Raw genomic sequence first — 19,209 nt, forward strand, 5'->3', positions numbered from 1 at the left:
TTTTCCTAGAACAAGTATGATGGTATTGGAAAGGGAGCAGGCAAATTTGGTTTACTCAAATAGGTTTGTAGTTCAGGAAAATTGTGGTTTTTCCCTCAGATTTAAAGACCTTTGTTATCTGGAGTCTTTTCTGGGAGCTATTAGTTGTAGCTGTAATGGCAAACTTCCCTAGCAAAGAAGGAACTGGGGTCACTGAGATGTCCCTTCTCTTAAGTTGCTGACACAGCTCTGTGAACAGAACAAAATCACTCTTCCTCTTGGTGTAGCTGCACATGCTGGCATAGGACCCTGCAAGGAAAGAAAAACAAAATTACTTCAGGGTGTTGTAGGTTTGTTTGTCTCTTAAACACGTGGTGATTGCAGAACACAGGACAGTTGAGTTGTGTTCCTGGTGACTCTGGTGGTGGTTAGACTTGCTCCTGTTTTAATGACATTTTTAATAGCCTTTTTTCTAATGTTTGCACAAAAGCCAGCATAAATAATAAATATACTCAGCAGGTTTCAAAATAGGTTTAAAATAAATCTTTGAGTGTTTGCGCAACCATGCAGGATCAGATCTTGTGTGTTGCCAGTACCTCTCTAGTGCCAGGTTCTCTTCCCATCCTTTCCAAAGTGTGTGTAAGGGGGGTAGGCATGATGCTCTCACCACTTCACAGTTCTTCCCAGTGCCCTGGTCTGGAGATAATTTTATTTTGGCCAGTCTTCATCTGCTTTGCACTTGTTCTCTTATTATTTGTTGGCTTTTTCAATGAGATACCTTTTCAAGTTTGTCATCTTATCCATGGAACCAGTGTAAACTGTGTCATTTTGTTTTCTTTAGCTGAGATTTTCTCCCCTCAGGTGAATCTCAACCATTAAATGTCAAGAGTCAGGTCTTTGCTGTGTTACCAGGGTCTGACAAGGACACATCTACCAGGTTCTCTTCCCATTCCTCCCAAGGGATGTTTAAGGTGGGGTAGGCAGGAAAGAAGTGTAAGGAGGCAAGACAGCTGCTCCAGCTGTGTCTGCCATACTTGATTGCCAGATGTCTTCTGGTGTTAGAGGTCAGTTCATCCCTCAGATGTTCTTGCTCAGGGCTGGACAGCTCAGCCAGGTGCACATGCCTGTGCTCCATGTGCAGAGGGGCTTCTGGTTCATCCCAAGGTGTCTCATCCCATGAGACTCTCAGAGCTGAATGTTGTGCCAGTTCTTTCTGCTCTAATCTTTCTGCTCTAATCTATGTGCAGTGACTGTTTCCTGTTCACTCTTTCTGCTTTCTATAGCCCACACTGCTGCAGTTCTTCACACATCAGAGTTGCTCCTTCAGGTGCTTAGCCTGAGCTCCACATTGTTGTTTGTAGTAATATCTCTAGTGCTACCACATTTTTGCCTTCCCCAAACCTTACTTGTGGATGTGGCATGTTTGAGACATGAGGCAAATCCTGCAACAAGGATCTCTATTTCCAGAAATTGATTTCCATGCGCAAAAGATCTTCAGTAATTCCTGTCCACACTGTCAGGTGGATGAAGCTGACTCACTTTTGGGGGTGTTTATAGTGAAAAAACAACTTCTGAACTGAGGTGCTCATGGCTGGTGTATTTCTGTGTCTGTATGGACAGCACATTTGGAAGTTCTCTAGTTCTTGCCAAGTAACTTCTCTTTGTGGAGTAACAGTTCATGGTGCAGTAGCTTTGAGGTGTTGCCTGTTGCAGTTCCACATTGATATTTTAATAAATGAGGATTAAGTATTTATTCTGATTTTATTCAACAGCTCCAGAATTCTACTTCTTATAGCAAAGATGAAATATGAAATCAGTCCCTTACTTCATGGTGGCATAGTGACTTTGTATTTGGTGAATGTCAGTCAGGCTTGATAACACTTCCAGGTTGTAATCCTGGATTCTGGAATAGTCTCTGGATTGCCCACAGGGTGTGTCCCTCTTCAGACCATGTGGCCCTTTGGAGTCTGAGGGGTGTGGTACCTCTTGTTCTATGGACACATAAGACTAGAGGCAAGGTTTTAACTTCTTTCAGGCTCAAACAGAATTGAACAGGTTAATTTGTATGTGCTGATATGAATAAATTCCAAAGAGATTTTTTGTTATAAGTTTACTTTTTATCTGATTTTCTAATGTCCCAGTAGAAATTTCTCAAGAGAGATTCTGGTTTTGTTGAAATCTCAGGGAATTTTGCCACTGCCTTTAAAAAACCCTTATGGCTTGACCTTGTGTTGAAGTCTACATGACAGATATTTTCCTTAGGAAGAAACTTTTTGTTAAAATGAATGAGCTGCAGGGGTTTTCAGAGTCAGCCATGGCTGGTCATAAGTACTTAAATTTGTGTGTTTATAAATATGAAACTGCAAGGGTGGAAGCTTGTGATGTCTGTTTTCAGAAAGTTGAATGTTCATCATTCCTTTCTGACCTTTTTGGTGTTGGTCTGTCTTTGTCCATAGAAGTCATATGTTTCAGTCTTCAAATTTATGTTCATTTTATCCTTCATTTTTTTTTTTTTGTTTTTTTTTAGGACCCAATGTTGTCTTCCAGTGTGAAAGCACCTCAGAGACCCACTATCCAAGTTTGACTAGCGTGGAGGCAGGGTGGCCAGCCCTGCTCACGTGTCTGACACAATCCTTTTGCTTCGTTTGAACGTTAGATCCAACCAAGAAATTAGGTTTTCGTGGGTTTTCTTCTAATCTACAGTTTCAGTGGATTTGTAAAAGCAGAAAGGATAGTGGGTCTTTGTGTGGCTTTCACTGCTGTTCATTCTTGTTTCCTTTAGTATTTCCTTTGGAATTGATAATCGTAGTCATTAGCATGCATATCAAGTATTGTTTGCATGGTGGGATTGCAGACACACAAAGACCCACTATTTGCACAGTTTATCTGAGCTGTTTGGAATGGGCACTTGTGTTCTTTTAATGTTATTATGTACATATTTTGCAGAATTAAAATGTTCATTGATTATTGTTCTAATGGACTTGATTTAATCTCTTACATATTGAGCTTTTAAAATTGGGGGCCTTTATGGCTCATCCAGATACAAGCCCTCCCTGTGTGCTGCTGATAGTCACTGTGATTACAAACATGCTACAGGATCTGAGGGTTAGATCTGGTGCACTCCATCCAGCCTTTTCACACCCTTTTTAACAGGGAAAAGAACTATTAGGTGTAGAGTGGAGGATATTTTAATGGTTTTTCTTCCTTCACAATAGTACTATGGCAGGAATTCAGGTTGTTTTGGCTCAATCCATTCTATCCCTAAACAGCCTCCTTCCTTAAATTCTGATCATTCATATTTGCTTTCAGTTTTGGCAGATGTGCTTAGTTGCTACAGTAAGTACTTGCACAGCCTCTGTGTGACCAGGCCCTTCCCCTGCCCCTTCTTCTCATTAAATAGTTCACGGTACTGAATTGTTTGTCTCTGGCTGTGGTCTGCAGTGACGTTTAAAGTACTGTCTGGAAGCTGCTGCTCTTCCTCCTGGTAAACAGAGAGCAGCCTAATGCAGAGCTAGCCTCACTGAGGAGGTGTTGCCAGGAGAGAGACACTAAGAGAACGTGGAGTGAGGGCAGAGCATTTGGGTTTAGGATGGAGCTGTGCTCCTCAGCCCACAGTCCTGGCCTGTTGGAAATGCAGTGCAGTATGAGCTGCCCTTGTCTTACTGTAATGTTTGGAGGGAAGGAGGAACTTGTAACCTTGATTCCCCTTTAAATAAAAGGATTAATTTGATTCTAGACTACTTCTCTGATTAAATAGTTCTGTGCTCTTGTAACAACAAGAGAGATCTCTGGACACAGTATTTAATTTAGTTGGTTTCCTGAACTTGGTTATGAAACAGCAAAAGTCACTTATGCAATCAGAAATGTTTACAAAACAAACTGCTTGTTTACTATATAGAAATATATATATATATAGATGAATGTTGTGAAGGTACTATCAGGAAAAGGTTAATCCAATTGCAGAGATTTAAAGCCTTTCTCCAAAATCCAATGTTATGTATTTATATCCTTGATCAAATAATGTATATGTGCCCTTTAGTTCAGAGATGTATTTTCTGTGCAATACGGATACGCCATGTGCCTACAGAAAACTACAAATGGGTTTTTATTCTGGATGTATTTTGTCTGAACCAGTATTTTGTTATAGAATGAAATCATGTTGTTGTAGGCAAATAATGTGCTAGATAATCCTTTGAGTATTTAAAATGACTTGATTTCCTTCTGAAACCACGTTTTAAGTATTTCTACTAAAATACACTACTCACCCAGAATTGCCTTCTGTGAATTCTGTCTTGGAAATCCTGTTTAATACAGGCTGAAATGTGTTGTGCTGCACCAGTGGCATCAAGCAGTCATGTACTGTAGTCTAAGAATTAGCTGAGCTTCTAAATTATGTAATTTCTAAAAGGCAGAAAGGCACTTCATCTGTAGGAATTGAGCCACACTGACAATCAATGTTCAGTCAGTTTTCCTTGAATACTATATTACTACTAATTGTCTTTGAAATATTAAAAACAACTTCCCATCCTCACTGAGGTATTTGAGGAATTTTCCAAAACAATGTGGCATTCTACTAATTTTTAAATTTTTTTGAACTGATACATTTGGAGATTACAGTACTGTTGGCAAATTTCCACACAAGTAGTAGCCCTGTGTTGTTGTGTAGGTATGAGCACTGATAATTATTGAAACCTCTGCCTCGAATTCTGAACTGAAAAGTATTGAAGTGGAGCATTTTGTGCTTTCACAGCTATATTTTCATGTTTCAATATTACCTGAGTACACTCTAAATTCTCTTAAGTGTAATAATAAATATAATAATAATAAAAATACATCTTAATAATGCTGATTGAGAGGGACATAGTCCCTGCCTTCAGTATTCATCTGTATTGCAAAAGTCTGCCTAGCACAGCTCCAGCACAGTTGAGAGCTCTGCTCTCCTGCACAGTGGTGCAGAAATAGTAGGATACACACATCAGATCATCCAAAGGAAAGGCTCTGCCAAGGATGTATTTACAGCAAGATTATTTTAAAATGGCATTCTGTATCAATAAAGCAGTGTGGCTATTGGAAGTTGCCTTTAAATCAAACTTTACTTTTAAAAATGCAACTTATTCTCTGGTTGTGTGCAACCCACCCCTTTGTTGATAAAAGACCATAGAGTTGAGTTCAGCTGGTCATCCCAGCCAGTCAAGTAAAAACACCCTTATCTGGGTGAAAAGGGTTGGCTGTGGAGCTAAGGGCAAGGTGGAAAACAGAGTCCTTTGCTGAACTCATGGTTCCCAGGCAAGAGCTGAGAGTCTAAATGTTGCTGAGAGCCACACAAGGTTAAAAAGTAAAACTGAAGCCAACATGGAAAGCAAAATACGCTGTTTGCTGCTGCCTGCAGTGTGGTACTTGCTAAATGTTGTTTCCTGTGGGCCAGCAGAGAATAGGGGCCCTGGTGTCACAGGGGTGAGAACCAAACAGCGCTGTAAATGCACAAGAACAGGTACCAAAATTCTGCTTCTGTAACTGGTTTGCATAATGGACTAACAAACTACAGAAGCCTGGTTTGACACTTAGTTCCTGATCCAGAGCTGGATCCATGCAGGAAGGCCTTGTGCCACCCCTGGGAGCAGAGGCAGGGCTGGGTGTGTGAGGAGCCTGTGGTGCTGAGGGCTGGGAGCACCCAGAGCTCTGCCTCCACGTGGCTGATGGTGCAGCCAGGAGCAGAAGGCTCAAAGCTCCATCAGAGAGTTGCACACTAATAACTGAATCTTCTCCCTCTGGTCACTGAACATTTCTGCCATCTCAGAGCTTCGTCAGATTGTATCCCTTTGTGATTCTCCTGGGCAGGGTCGGAACACCTGTAAATAAGTCTGCTGGTAGGAATGCCAGCACTCCTTGGCCTGCAGTGGGAGCTGCTGCAGGGTTGTGCTACTTCAGTGTAATGACTCCATAAAACTGCTGTGTTCTGGTGTGTGCTGCCTTAAAGCCCCTCCTTGTCCTTCCCAAGCTTGAGTGTCACTGTGGGATGGTTGCTGAGACGTGCAAATGCAGGCTGTGCTTAGCATGAGGCAATTGTTCACCTTCGGATTTGAACAAAGTTGTAAGATAACTATGCAAATGTATTTTATTAAAGGGACGCATAAAAGGATCTAGTTTGTCTGTTGTGGTTTTTTGTCCATCTGGGGAGGTTATTTTTTCCCATCTGAGTAGCTTGGGATGAGCATTGTGTCAGCTGTGATGGAGTGACTTGATTTTACTTTTTACCTCTTGAAAATTGATTCATAAATTTCCTCTATTGTAGCACAGTATCCTGTGTTTATTGATTAGGGAAAATTGGCTAAAAGTTTTTATTATTTCTCCCAGGGCCTGATGGAAACTGCCTTTTCCACAGTAGCAGATTCCTTGTTTTAGTTCCTTTTGTGGGTTTCAGAGGCTGCTGGTGGCTTCAGGAGTGACAGGAGTGTTGGCCTTGTGTGTGGCTGCAGAGCTTGCACCTGGCTGTGTGGGTGTCCCCTGATGCCATCAGCTGCTCTCTGGCTGTCCTGAAGGGACTGTGCCAACGCCAGCCCGTGGTCCTTAAGGGGACTCCTGGCCTTTCTATGGCAGGCTGGGAAAATGGAAACAGGAAAAAGACCCCCAACCTTTACCGGCTTTGCCCACCCATGTCAGCTGGCTTCGGAGTCAAACAATTAAACAAACAACCCCTTAAAAAAAAATCCAACCCTAAACATACCAAGATATTTCCTTTAAAAAAGCAGTTTATATGGAATCATGGAGTCATTAAGGTTGGAAAAGACCTTTAAAATCATCAAATCCAATCCTTAACACAGCACCAATAAACCACATCCTAAAGTGCCATATCAATATATTTTTTAATACTTTCAGGGATTGGGTCTCCACCTCTTCCCTGGGCAGCTTTATAAACCTTTCCATGAAGAAATTTTTCCTAATATTAAATCTAAACCTCTTCTCTATCCCTAAATAGTCTTCATTGGTCACCCAATGCCTCTGGTGTAGCTGCATCCTTCCAGATGAGTGCCTGAGCTCCTCTTGGAGGGTTGGGATGTCTTTTCAGAGCTGTCACTTTTAATGGCTTTTTTTCCCCTGTCCATTGAGTGAGAAAGTCTGTTGGGGAAATAGTGATATATGTTGTTCATCTGTCTTTCACTGGAGGATTTCCTTTCTTCAGAAACTGTCCCTCTGTAATTGGGAAGGTTTTCTCCCCCAGCCCTCCATGTTTTTCAGGGCTTTGAATCTCCTGCAGAAGAGAGCAACTTTTCACTGTGAAACTCAGTAGTTTTTCATGCAGGGGTAGCAGGAAAAAATGCTCCTTGTTCAGGTATATTTGGAAAGTATAATTTTAAACACAACTTCAGAGACTGGGATTTCCTGTTTATAAACTCTCCAGGTTGTTTTGCCCTGGCAGCTGCTTCCTCAGCTCAGGGAGCAGGATTTAGACCAGAGGGCACCACAGTCAGTATGGGCATCTCTCTGTTGCTGTGCCCTGAGTTTCCAAGGTTGCAGACCCTGCTTGCTCAGGTGAGTGTTCTGGAGAGAGAGCTGGGCAGGCTCTGCCCCAGGCTGGCTGAATGCCTGGCATTCTCCCTCTTGGTGGGAGAGGCAGGCTGGCTTCCCCTCCAGGGAATCCCTCTTGGTCAGCAGAGCAGGTGAGGAGCTGCAGTTCCTTACTGCAGACACTCCCAGAAATCCCACTGCTCTTCCTGAGCTGCCTGGGGAGCTTGGGATGAAGCTTCACCAGAGGGAAGCCAAGCCAAGAGCTTTCTGCTGCCAAACAAGGCAGTTTTACTGCTTCCATGCACATTCCTGGCTGTTAAACCAGCAGAAAACTGCTTTCTTTTACTCCCCTTGGGATTTGTTTGTTGCCAGCAGGAAATCAGATAAGTGCCAGAATTGATGCAAGGAAAGGAGGGAACAGCAATGTGGGAGGAGGAGATGTAGTTCCACCCAGTGAGCCAGTGGGTTGCTGTGGCCACTTAGGAAAAACATTGGCAAATGCACTCGTTAGGCTGGTTTATTCTTCTTTTATTTTTTGTTTTTCCCTTCAGACTCAAATGCCTGAATTCACCCTCTAAAATCAAACATGGGGATTGCATAATGTGTTTTTATGTCAGTATCGTCAGACCTATCAAAATTAGGAGTGTTTTCACTAGTAAACACTAGTGTTTAAATAAAATTATAAAAATAAAATTATATAAAATACTAAATACAAAGTAGCATTCATCCCTTCATCCCAGAAGCTGACAGTCCAAACACAAGGTTAGCACAGGAGCCAGTTAAAGTAACTGAATTTTTGCATCTGATAACAAATTTATAAACCAAATCTATTTTAAAGCATGAAAAGGGCTCATTTCTCTCCCAGGCTTGGCCCCAACTTTCAGTGGCCAGCATGAGACAGACCCAAGCCCTAGCATGTGGGTTGTTCCAGCCAACAGCAGCTTCAGCCCATCCCTGCTTCTGTCACAGGAGTGCACCTTGCAGTAGGAAAGGGAGCCACTGGCAAAAGCTGCGACTTCCAAATCTGGACAGTTAATGCCTGGTTACTGTGCAAGCCCTTGGATTGTCCTGAAATTTCATGTCTTAGTAACCAGGTGGGTTTAACCTCAATCCTGTACAGACTGAAGAGTGACACAGGAATCCAGAAGTAGCACATTGGCCACAGACTGTCTCAATGGACTAAGACAGACTTTGCAGGAATCACTTTTATCTGTAATTTCACTCCTTTTTCTCATCTAATTTTGCCCTGGTTGTAGCTTTGGGGATTACTAAGGCCAGAAGGAGTATTCTGTGTGATCAAAAGAGCTGCAATCCCTCATCTCTTCTTAAAAAGTGGTGTTTTTTCAAACCTTGTCAGAAAGTTTAAGATCTGTGATCCTCCTTAGGGTGCAGAACTGAAAAGTCCTGATTTTCAATCTAGCTGTTATCTTTGCTGCTGTTTTACTTCTTTGTGTTGTTCAAAGGGTTTCCTTGTTATGTTGTCCTAAAATTTCATTTGGCAAGAGTTTCTCTTCTGCTGACAGTTGCTCTTTGAGAGCACCTTGATGCTGATGTAGCTGGAAGCTCAGGAGCCTGTGAGGTTCCCATTAGGCCACTGTCACATTAAGTTCAGCCTAATGTTCAGTGTTTCTTTGTTTCTTTCCCTCAAGTTTATTACTAACTTGCCTTCCCATGAGCAGATCTATACCTTGGCAGTGAACAGTCACATCCTTGTGTGCCAGGAGTGTCAGGGTGCCAGGGGGCACACAGCCCTTCCTGCTGTAGGTCATTGTGCCTTTCACAACTCCTGTGAACCTTCATGGAGTCTTGTTCCTCTAGAACTGCCGGATCAAAGTGAGTCCCTGCGATGTCCTTTCTGCTGTCCTGCCAAACCCACAGTTCACCTGGTATTGCAACCTGCTGCCATCACACCCAGGGACAGATGGATGTTCTCAAACACTCTGTAATTGTTCCTTCTTTTTCCTTTTTCGCCCCTGCTGCTTTGCAATATTCTGCTGTGTGATGGCTGACAGAGGGATCAGATTGACTTTCTGTGCTCTCCTTTACCCAGCTAAACACATTCACCACTCTGGTTTTACCAGTTTTTGGTTTGGTTTTGGTTCAAAGTTTGAACACTGTTGTCTTGTTTACTAACATCCAGTAAGAGATAGAGTCCTGTGAAGCTGCAGGGTTTGCATGTTCTGACATGGGGTTTGTGACATTGACTGTCAGTGTGTTCCTTTGCATGATTTTGATTCTTCATCCTCGATGCATGAAAATAATTCAATATATTTCCAGCTCATTAAAAAAGTTGTGCAGCTGTGAGTTACACAACTACAATGTTGTGTTACAGCTTTACAAATTTGTAGTGGTGGTTTGTATCATAAATTAATAAATACGGCAGAGAACTTGAGAAATGGGGTGGGGATTAAAAGTGCAATGTCTTAAGTCAGGACCAGCCACATTTTCTATGACTTCATCTCACAAAAGACAACTTAGAATCATAGAATCATTAAGGTTGGAAAAGACCTTTAAGGTCATCAAGTCCAAAAAGACATTGCTCAAGGTAAGAGAAAATCACAGTTTCAAATCAGTGTGGCAGAAGAGATAAGTCATGAGACAAATGGAGTGGCAAGATGTCAGCAACTCTTGTTCTGCATCATAGTACAAGGGGTGTTCAAAGAAGTAAAAAGGTGATTGAAAAGTGACACAAAGAAGGGAGGGGGTCAATTGCTATATCACTTGATTTTGAAACCCACTGCTGCTGCAGAGAGGGTTTATTAGTGCCTGTAGAGTCTGAGCCATAGACTGCCAAATGCTGGTGCAATTTTGTTAATTTATCAGATTTAATGCCTTGAGTGGGATCTGAACTCCTCACTTATTTCCTGCAGGGTGTGCTGATCTCCAGAGCCTTGACACCATGCAGCCCATGGAAAGGAAAAGGCAGGGCTACATTCACGAGCTCATTCAGACAGAAGAAAGGTACATGGATGACCTGCAGCTCGTCGTAGAGGTGAGATGGCTTGGATGGGAAAGTGCTTTTGGCAAAAGTGCACCTCTATACTGAGTAATAACAATAAAGGGATTCTTATGAATTGTGAGATGATGGAGGAGGAAAGGTGTGTGGGCACCTCCCTTTTCAGTGAATGATATGTGGTTGCTCACCAGGCAAAGGCACCACTTTGTGAAACTCATTAACTTACAAAGACCTTCCTGTTTTCCAAATCCTCTTGTGTTGGGGCTCAGTAAAAAGATGATGGGTTGGGACCAGGTATCAAGCAGAGCTGCACAGAGCTGTAGAAGCACCATAAAAGCTTTTCATGTGCCTCCTCCCCAGTCTTATTTCTGGAAGCAAGACCACCTCCCTCAGCAGGGCAGGGACAGGCCAGCATTAAGCGCTCTTGGGTGTCCAACTTGACCTCTATGTACAGAACAATGGTGTGGTGAAATGTGGCAGATGTTAAATAGTTGAGTCACAGGGGTGCTCTGCTCCCCAGAGATGAGGTGCTGAGGGCCCCTGAGAGCAGCTGTGGTTCTGCACATAGGGTGACCCTGAGTGCTCTGGGTCAGGGGAGCAGAGCAGTGCCTGAGTGTAATTTGTGCAGTGACTGACCCTGAAATCACAGGAATGCTCTTCTGCTGAGCTATCATCCTGCAGGTCCCAGTGCTTGTCCTCGCTTTGCAAGTGCTGGTGCCAGTGTCAGAATGGGGTCACACGCTCAGGGGAAACAGCTGTCACAAGTGCTAGTAAGAAATTGCTGTCAGCTGCTGAGAAATTAGACACTGAGCATTCAAAAAAAAGTCACTGCTGGGCTAAGCAAGAGGCTGAGCTGTTTCTGTTCTCTGAAAAATTGCTCATTTTTTGGCTGCAGGTTTTCCAGAAACCAATGGCTGATTCAGGCTGTCTCACAGAAGGAGAAATGGGGCTGATCTTTGTTAACTGGAAGGAACTCATCATGTCAAATACAAAGTTACTGAAGTGAGTACTTACCTGCAGTCTTAACATTTCCTTTTCATTATTCTGTCATTCTTTCCCCAGAAAGTTTGCTGGGTTTACAGTCAATATTCTGTCCTTGCTGATTATTTACTGTGGATGCTTGCATTCAGAACAGCTGAATGCAGTCAGACTGCTTCAAAAGGAGCTGTAATAAGAGAGGGAGAAATCAACAGCAGGAACAGATGTACATTTGCTGTAATGTCTTAGAAACAGACCCTACACAAAAGTAGGAAGCTTTTCTTCCCAGTTTTCTGCAAAGCAACCTTTTATTCTCTAAAAATAATCTTTAGAAAGATACAGTGGCTAGTAATTCACTGAATGGGATGCTGGTTGAATGTAGAGATTGATGCTGGTTGTCCCAGAAACCTCAAAGGAGAGTCCCAGTCCCCCAGACCTCATCAGGGAGATTGTTCAGCTCAGGGTGTTGTGTCAGGGTGACTTCCTGGGGTTTCAGGCAGGACCCCGGCACCTCCTGGAAGTGCCTGTGCTGTGTAAGGAAATTCACCTGCCAGGTTTGTGTCCTTTCAGAGATGGATCTGTAAGGTTGTGACTTGGCAGCAGAGTTGGATGCTGATCTCTTTCCTGTCCGCAGGGCCCTGCGGGTGCGTAAGAAGACGGGAGGCGAGAAGATGCCGGTGCAGATGATCGGGGACATCCTGGCAGCTGAGCTGTCCCACATGCAGGCCTACATCCGCTTCTGCAGCTGCCAGCTCAACGGAGCGGCCCTGCTGCAGCAGAAAACTGATGAAGATGCTGATTTCAAAGACTACTTAAAGGTATCTCATTCGGTGGCTTCTGTGCCCTCTCCTTTCCTCAATGACAGGAGCCCGTCTAACCAGCATTCACCACATCAAAATAAGCCAGAAGAGTAAAATCCTGCAAAAATAGCTAAGAGGCTTCCAAGGTGTATTTACATGGTGACCATGGCTAATACTGTGTGTGCTCTTTATTTATAACACTGTCTTTCTCTCTAGCTGATTTACTTAGGCCATAAAAGGAAAATTGCCAGAACAGTTGACATCAGGCATTTGTTTCTTTCATTGCTTTGCTCTTTTTCAACCTGAGTGGAGCCTGTGGTGTCAAAATAAAAGCTGGAACAGTTTTGAATGTAAGGATTCTGTATGAGCAATGACCCTTTGATTTATGCTGGCAAAGCATCTGGGTGCAATGACACTGCCAGCTTTCCTGTTTGTTCTAGATACAAGTAGTGTCTGCATACTGAAAAAATCTAAGATCTCTTGGAATGCCTGGAAAAATGAATCTGCTTAGAGAATTTTCAGTATTCAGTGCCAGTGATGCAACTGTTTTCTGATGACTAATGCAATGTCTCTGCTAAATCTCTGGGTTGCACCACAGAAACTTGCCCTGGACCCTCGCTGCAAAGGAATGCCCCTCTCCAGCTTCCTCCTGAAACCCATGCAAAGGATAACACGCTACCCCCTGCTCATAAAGAGTGTGAGTACCCCAATGAGGCTTTGTAGGTACGCTTTGAGTTTGATCTCTGTAGCAAAAGCCAAGATAAAGGCTTGTCCCTTTATGGGGATTTCTCCGACAGGCTTACCTCTGTTTTTATCTTGCTTTCTCCCCTCTTTGATCCACACCAGATTCTAGAGAACACTGCAGAGAACCACCCGGACCACAGTAACCTCCGGCTCGCCCTGGAGCGCGCGGAGGAGCTGTGCTCCCAGGTGAACGAGGGCGTGCGTGAGAAGGAGAACTCGGACAGACTGGAATGGATCCAGGCCCACGTCCTGTGTGAAGGCCTTGCTGAGGTACCTGCACTGATGCCCTGCAGGGCTGGGGCTTTTCAGAGTCATTTCAGCAAGGCCAGGGAGGGAATGGGAGTCCTTGCTGACATCCCTTATTGGAACATGATCCACTGCTGAGCTCTAGGCAGGGAAGCTTTTATTGAATCCTACTCACAGCCATAACGTGATGAACCATTGTTTTTGCATGGCTATAGTGGCAGAGAAATCTTGATTTATCAGCTTAAAAACTGGTGCCATTTAGACCATTAAACAGACAGAAATAACTCTTCTCTCTGAACTCCTGATCATGCTGCCACTGGGCTAAGTCAGGTGTTACTATGGAGGATTTCACTTAATGTGTGTTTCCCAGGGTTTCCTTCAAGCAGGCAGGGAACAGCAGCTCTCAGTGTCAGATCCTCAAGGATATGTGGTGTTCAGGCTCCTGTACCTTTCAGGACAGCCTTCAAATGGAGGTGTGTGTGACAGTTCTCCACTGCATAAGGAACCATGGCTTGACAGATCCAGGTCTGTCCTGTTCCATCACCTAATCACCCCCAAGAGGTGACCTGACTGCAGCCTGTGCAGCCTCTTCTTAAATACAGCTTCTGGACAACACAGAAGGGGCCATGCAGTAAATACCTCCATCTGGTCATCTCTGTGTGTGTGTTCTTGGTAAAGCTTAAATCTCCTCTGAGGTGGAAGTTGTGCTGTGGCCATGGCTGATCACAGAACAGTTCCCTTCTCTTCGTTTAGAATGGAATTCATTAAAAAAAAGAGAAGAACATTTTCAGCAGCTTGGTCAATCTCCACAGTGAAGAGGAGCAGGAGCTGATGTTTGCACAGACTTGCTGCTGCTAATGGGTTTTGTCTCTTCCCAGCAACCTGTGTTCAACTCCCTCACAAACTGCTTGGGACCACGGAAGCTCCTGCACAGTGGGAAGCTGTACAAGGCCAAGAGCAGTAAGGAGCTGTATGGATTCCTTTTCAATGACTTCCTGCTGCTCACCTACATGGTTAAACAGTTTGTGTCTTCCGGATCCGATAAACTGTTCAGTCCTAAATCCAACTCCCAGTTCAAAATGTACAAAATGGTGAGTGAGTCAAGGTGTTCCAGGTTGTGTTGGTACAGTGGGTCCTGGCCTCTGATGAGGAATGCTGCTCTCCACTGGGATTAGCTGTGTGGCCCCTTTTGCTGTCACAAGGGCACGTTCTGGCAAACAACTTGCACAAATGACTGGCTGAGTTGGCTTAGTACCCAGAAAAAGACAGACTTCTGCATCTTGGTTTAACTAACACTTCCATCCACTTTGGGGGAAAAGGGCAGAAGTAGCATCATGCCTGAACAGCTAAGTGGGATGTTCAGAAGCAGAAGCCTTGACTTCAGTTTGCAGAGGTTCCTGCATCCACAAGAAAATTCCTGTCCTTCAGAAAACAGTAGAAGATGCAAAATTTTAGTCTCTGTGCCCATACAGTGTGTGTTCCCAAGATTTTGAAACTGGAGACATAAGCTTAAGTATTGGGGCTGCTTGCCCTCAGGGAACCTGAGAGATTACTGGATTTCTGAGCTCCACACTGCAGCTCTGCTTGCACACTCCTTCCCCTTTCACAAAGCTCTTTGCCTAGGAAAGCAGAATGGGGTGAATTGCCAGAGAAATTTTTCTCTCAGCCGTTTCTTGCATCCTTTACATAGTGATCTCATTGTTTGTCCTGTGTCCTAAGTCTTTCATTTTCCCTACAGTAAAACAGTGTATTTAAACATGCATATAGAGTTTCTGCCTATTGTCACAGGGTGATACTGCCACAGTGACATTTTCTCTTCTTTCAGCCGGTTTTCCTTAATGAAGTCCTTGTGAAGCTGCCCACAGACCCTTCAAGTGATGAGCCAGTTTTTCACATATCACACATTGACAGAGTTTACACACTTAAAACTGACAACATTAACGAGCGGTGAGTAGTGAAAATGCAAATCTGAGCTTAAACTTGTTCATTGATGCTGCAGGCTGTGTTTCCAATGAGCTCAGGAACAGAGCTGTCTCTTGGCCAGGAAATAAACTCACTTGACTCTCATTTGAATGAGAAGTTTTCTCTGATTTTGTTCTGCTTCTGCAGCATCTTTTGCAGCAGCATCCAGCCACATCTGCTGCTCCTTGATGTTTCACTTGTATTGAAGAACAGTTTAGGGCTGCAAAATCCAGCATCCCATAGGGCTCTTCCCCAGTCCTGAGCAGTCTTTAATGCAACCCAACAGTCCTTAATAAAACAGCAGCTCCATGTCCATTTATGAGGCCAATTTGGAATGTGGCATAAGGTTAAATCCAAAAACTCCATCACCTTAGTCCATGACCTAACTTGATTTGTGATGGCTCTAAAATTTAGGGAGGGGAGAATGGGGAAGGAGAGTGGGGCAGAGTGACTGAAGATTTTGCTGCCTGTGGGATGACCCTGACTGTAGGGATTGCTCCCTGCAGGACTGCCTGGGTCCAGAAAATCAAAGCGGCGTCCGAGCAATACATTGAAACGGAGAAGAGGAAACGAGAGAAGGCTTATCAAGGTACCCACCGAGTTCTGCATTTCCCTTTATCCGCCTGGATACAGGGGCAAGCCATTTCCTGGAGGATGCCAGTGTCTCCTTCAGATCTACTGCCAGTTCTTACATTCCAACCAATCTGTTTATTTCTGACCTCTTTGTTCCCAGCTCGTTCACAGAAAACCTCAGGAATAGGACGCTTGATGGTGCAAGTGATTGAAGCAACAGAACTGAAGGCCTGTAAGCCCAATGGTAAGTGAGGGCAACAGTCTCAGAGCAGTCTTATTCCTGAAACATTTGGAAAGGCTTGCTGAGAGCAGTTGGTCATTTGGGAATCCCTGTGGTTTGTCTATATGAAATAGTCAGTTTCAGAGGACAGAGTGAAGAGCCAGCCCTGTGCTGCTCTGGAATATAGGATTGCCTGATCCACATCATCTGGCAGCAGCATTGATGTGTGTCCAGGCAGGCTCCAGGTGGAGGGGGAGGTTGTGCTCTGCAGAGGGGTTTCACTCCCTGTTCTGTGTTTAGGGAAGAGCAACCCATACTGTGAGATCAGCATGGGCTCACAGAGCTACACTACCAGGACCCTGCAGGACACCCTGAACCCCAAGTGGAACTTCAACTGCCAGTTCTTCATCAAGGATCTGTATCAGGATGTCCTGTGTATCACCATGTTTGACAGGGATCAGTTCTCACCTGATGGTAAGTGTGAATATTTAGGCAAAGAATGCTTTTTTGTTAGCTAAGGTACCCAGCTCCTCAGCAGCAGTTTCAAGAGCCTGTAGGTCTGACTGCTGCCTGAGAAGTGTTGTGTAAAAACAATGCCTCAGTACTCAGGAGGTTCAACAGCCTTCCAGAGCCAGTAACTCCAGGCAGTCAGATCTGATCCCAGTCTGGCTTCTCTATCAGACACACAATTATTTTCTTGTCAGACTGAGGAGACAGACAAGTTGAAAGCAGCAGTTCTACTCACAATAGGTGCTCAAAAATAAGGTCCTGGGTTATATTTTCACAGCAACAGCTTGATCAGCTTTCTTGTTGCTTGGAAACTGAGCACGTTTTTGGCAGTCAGTTGCTTCTCATATTCTCTGAAAGGTTAAGTGCTTTTTCAGGGCTCTGACACACAGTCAATTATTGCAAATTTGCAGGGAACTGCCTTGACCTGAGATGCCTTGTGTGTAACCATAGCTCAGTCTTTTCTTCTGTGAGTTAATGTGAGTTTTGCTGGACAGCTGTCTTCTTTTTCAGTCCATGGTGAACCTTTTAATGCACACACACAAAAGATGTAATGTAAGAAATAGTCACACAGTAAGTTTATGATTTCTGAACAGGACTGTAAACCTACTAGTAATTGTTGAAGATCATTCTAGTAAAAAGCATGCTATATAGGCATAATTAAAAGTTGGCTGAGCCAAAACAGTTGATTTTTTTACTGTCTTTGAGCACCTCAGCTGATTTATAAACAAGTTCCATCACCAAACTCTGACCAGCCAGCTCTGAAACTGAAGAACATTTGAAATTGTGCTTCTAAAAGGGTATTTTCTAAGAGTATTTTTAAAGCCCTTAGGTCAAACTGTGACATCCTAATTCCATAGCATTGTTCTCTTCTAAAAAGGCCCCTTTTTTATCACTGCTGGCTGGTTTACACAGGGCTGGGGTCCATCCAACTGGAAGCCTGGGAGCAGTGCTCTGGAACAGAGCATGTACCCCACAGCATTGCATTACCCTGCCTCACTCAGATTTTCTATGGTCAATATCTCTGCCTAATGAAATTTTGAATTCATTTGCCCAACAGATTTTTTGGGTCGCACTGAAGTTCCAGTAGCAAAAATCAGAACAGAACAAGAGAGCAAAGGCCCCACAACTAAACACCTACTGCTGCATGAGGTTCCAACAGGAGAAGTGTGGGTGCGCTTTGACCTGCAGCTCTTTGATCAGAAAACACTCCTCTAAGAACGCTTTTGTTTTAATTTATGAAGGACAGCTGAAGCTAACAGCCTGGACATCTTTTGGTAAAAGATTCCTTGTCCCATGCTGGTTATTAAGCAAGAATTCCTGCTGCTTCTGTGTTTCCTCTTAGTTCCTGGTTGTGCTTAGTTCCTTGCAGTGTTCCCAGTTGTTGTTGATCTATGCAAACACAAATGTTACTGTAAATACAGTACTATTGCTCAGTGCCTTTTTATTATTTTGGAATATCTTGGGTTTGGATGCCAATGTTTCCATTTTCAGGGCCATAAAAAGTATTATGTAGAAATGTGGCACCAAGCTGTTTGTATATTTTACCACTTAGTCTGACAGACAGACTGAGGAATGGTTTAAGCTCAGCACTAGAAATCATTCCATTTGAAATCTTAAAAGTGATATCCACTGGAATTTTCCCATCTCAGGATGATCGTTTTAACGGTTAAATGCTGAAGAAGCCTTAGCACTGGAGAAGTCTCCAATATATTGTACATTCTCTTAAGATTCAAGCATAGTTCTTTACTTGACTTTAGTTCTGCACTGGAATCAGTAACTGCTACTTGATTTTTCTTTCTGCTTCAGTTTGATTTATTGTTCTCTGCTGAGACAATGAGGTTGTGAAGAATAGCTAGAAAAAAATATTTTAAATACTGTGACCCACAACAATGTGGCAAAATACTCTTCAGCTCTTTGGGTTTTTTCCTAAGTATAAGTTATTTGTGTACATTTCCTTGGTCTTGCAGACCTCCATGTGAATCTTGAAGCTTTGACATTGCCAACATGTATATAGAGAGTAAAGTATAAGTTTATTAATTTGTCTACAGATGTTTATTGATGCATAGTGATTTTAAAAAAGTATATTTTATTGTACAGGGGAATGTGAAATAATAAGAAAAGCTTATAGGATTTGTTCAAGGAAAGTTTATCACAAGTTTTAAAGGTTTGTTCTGGGGAGCTGTCACCCCAATATAAACTGTAAAATGAACTGGTTGAAATGAAAGCAAAAACTTTCTCTTGGCACCAAATCAGGGGTGGTTTGAAAAAAAAAGGTTTGTTTATAAATATTTGTTACATTGTAACCATTCTATTCCTCCTTTAAGCTGCTTTGTTGCAGAAGCACAGCATGCAGTTCTGAGCAGCCTGTGCCCTTGTTTTCCACGGGTGCAGAAATTCCTCCTGAAGTCTGGCAGTTTCCCACCCAGTTGCCATCTGTGCACCCTCCTATTACTCAGTCAACCTCTGTTACATTTAACAGTTTTCTGTGGTTCAGTATTTCTAATCCTAAATAAAACTCAACCTTGGCAACTCTTGAGAGATTGTGTCTGTACAATGGGAGTTTGGAGGACAGAGAAAATTCAGTTTCCAGGCTCTGAGCCCAGAGCTCTGGTCAGCTGCAGCAGCAGGGAGATGGGACTGCACTGGCAGAGGAGAGGTCAGGTTTGAGGGCACTGGCAGCAGCTGCTGCTCAGCACTAGCTCTGCAGAAAGCAGCAGGTGTTGTGTACACCACTT

General features: G+C 43.4%; 1 protein-coding gene across 8 annotated transcripts in view; it reads left to right on the forward strand.

The window, feature by feature from the left end:
• Positions 1-19,000, forward strand: part of ITSN2 (intersectin 2) — an 80,514-nt gene extending 61,514 nt beyond the window's left edge. For 7 of the 8 annotated variants that reach the window (XM_058021658.1, XM_058021655.1, XM_058021662.1 and 4 more), the window contains 11 exons: positions 10,356-10,477; positions 11,337-11,443; positions 12,054-12,237; positions 12,818-12,916; positions 13,066-13,233; positions 14,088-14,300; positions 15,035-15,156; positions 15,678-15,760; positions 15,905-15,988; positions 16,265-16,438; positions 17,532-19,000. In XM_058021658.1, coding sequence (XP_057877641.1) covers positions 10,356-10,477; positions 11,337-11,443; positions 12,054-12,237; positions 12,818-12,916; positions 13,066-13,233; positions 14,088-14,300; positions 15,035-15,156; positions 15,678-15,760; positions 15,905-15,988; positions 16,265-16,438; positions 17,532-17,689 — 1,514 coding nt within the window. In that variant the 3' untranslated portion in view covers positions 17,690-19,000. Of the gene's footprint in view, positions 1-2,506; positions 6,113-10,355; positions 10,478-11,336; positions 11,444-12,053; positions 12,238-12,817; positions 12,917-13,065; positions 13,234-14,087; positions 14,301-15,034; positions 15,157-15,677; positions 15,761-15,904; positions 15,989-16,264; positions 16,439-17,531 lie in introns of those variants that run through there. The other variant, XM_058021663.1, reaches the window with a different exon arrangement.
• Positions 19,001-19,209: the final 209 nt, after the last annotated feature.

Source organism: Melospiza georgiana, chromosome 3, assembly GCF_028018845.1.
Source record: "Melospiza georgiana isolate bMelGeo1 chromosome 3, bMelGeo1.pri, whole genome shotgun sequence".
Lineage (NCBI taxonomy): Eukaryota > Metazoa > Chordata > Aves > Passeriformes > Passerellidae > Melospiza > Melospiza georgiana.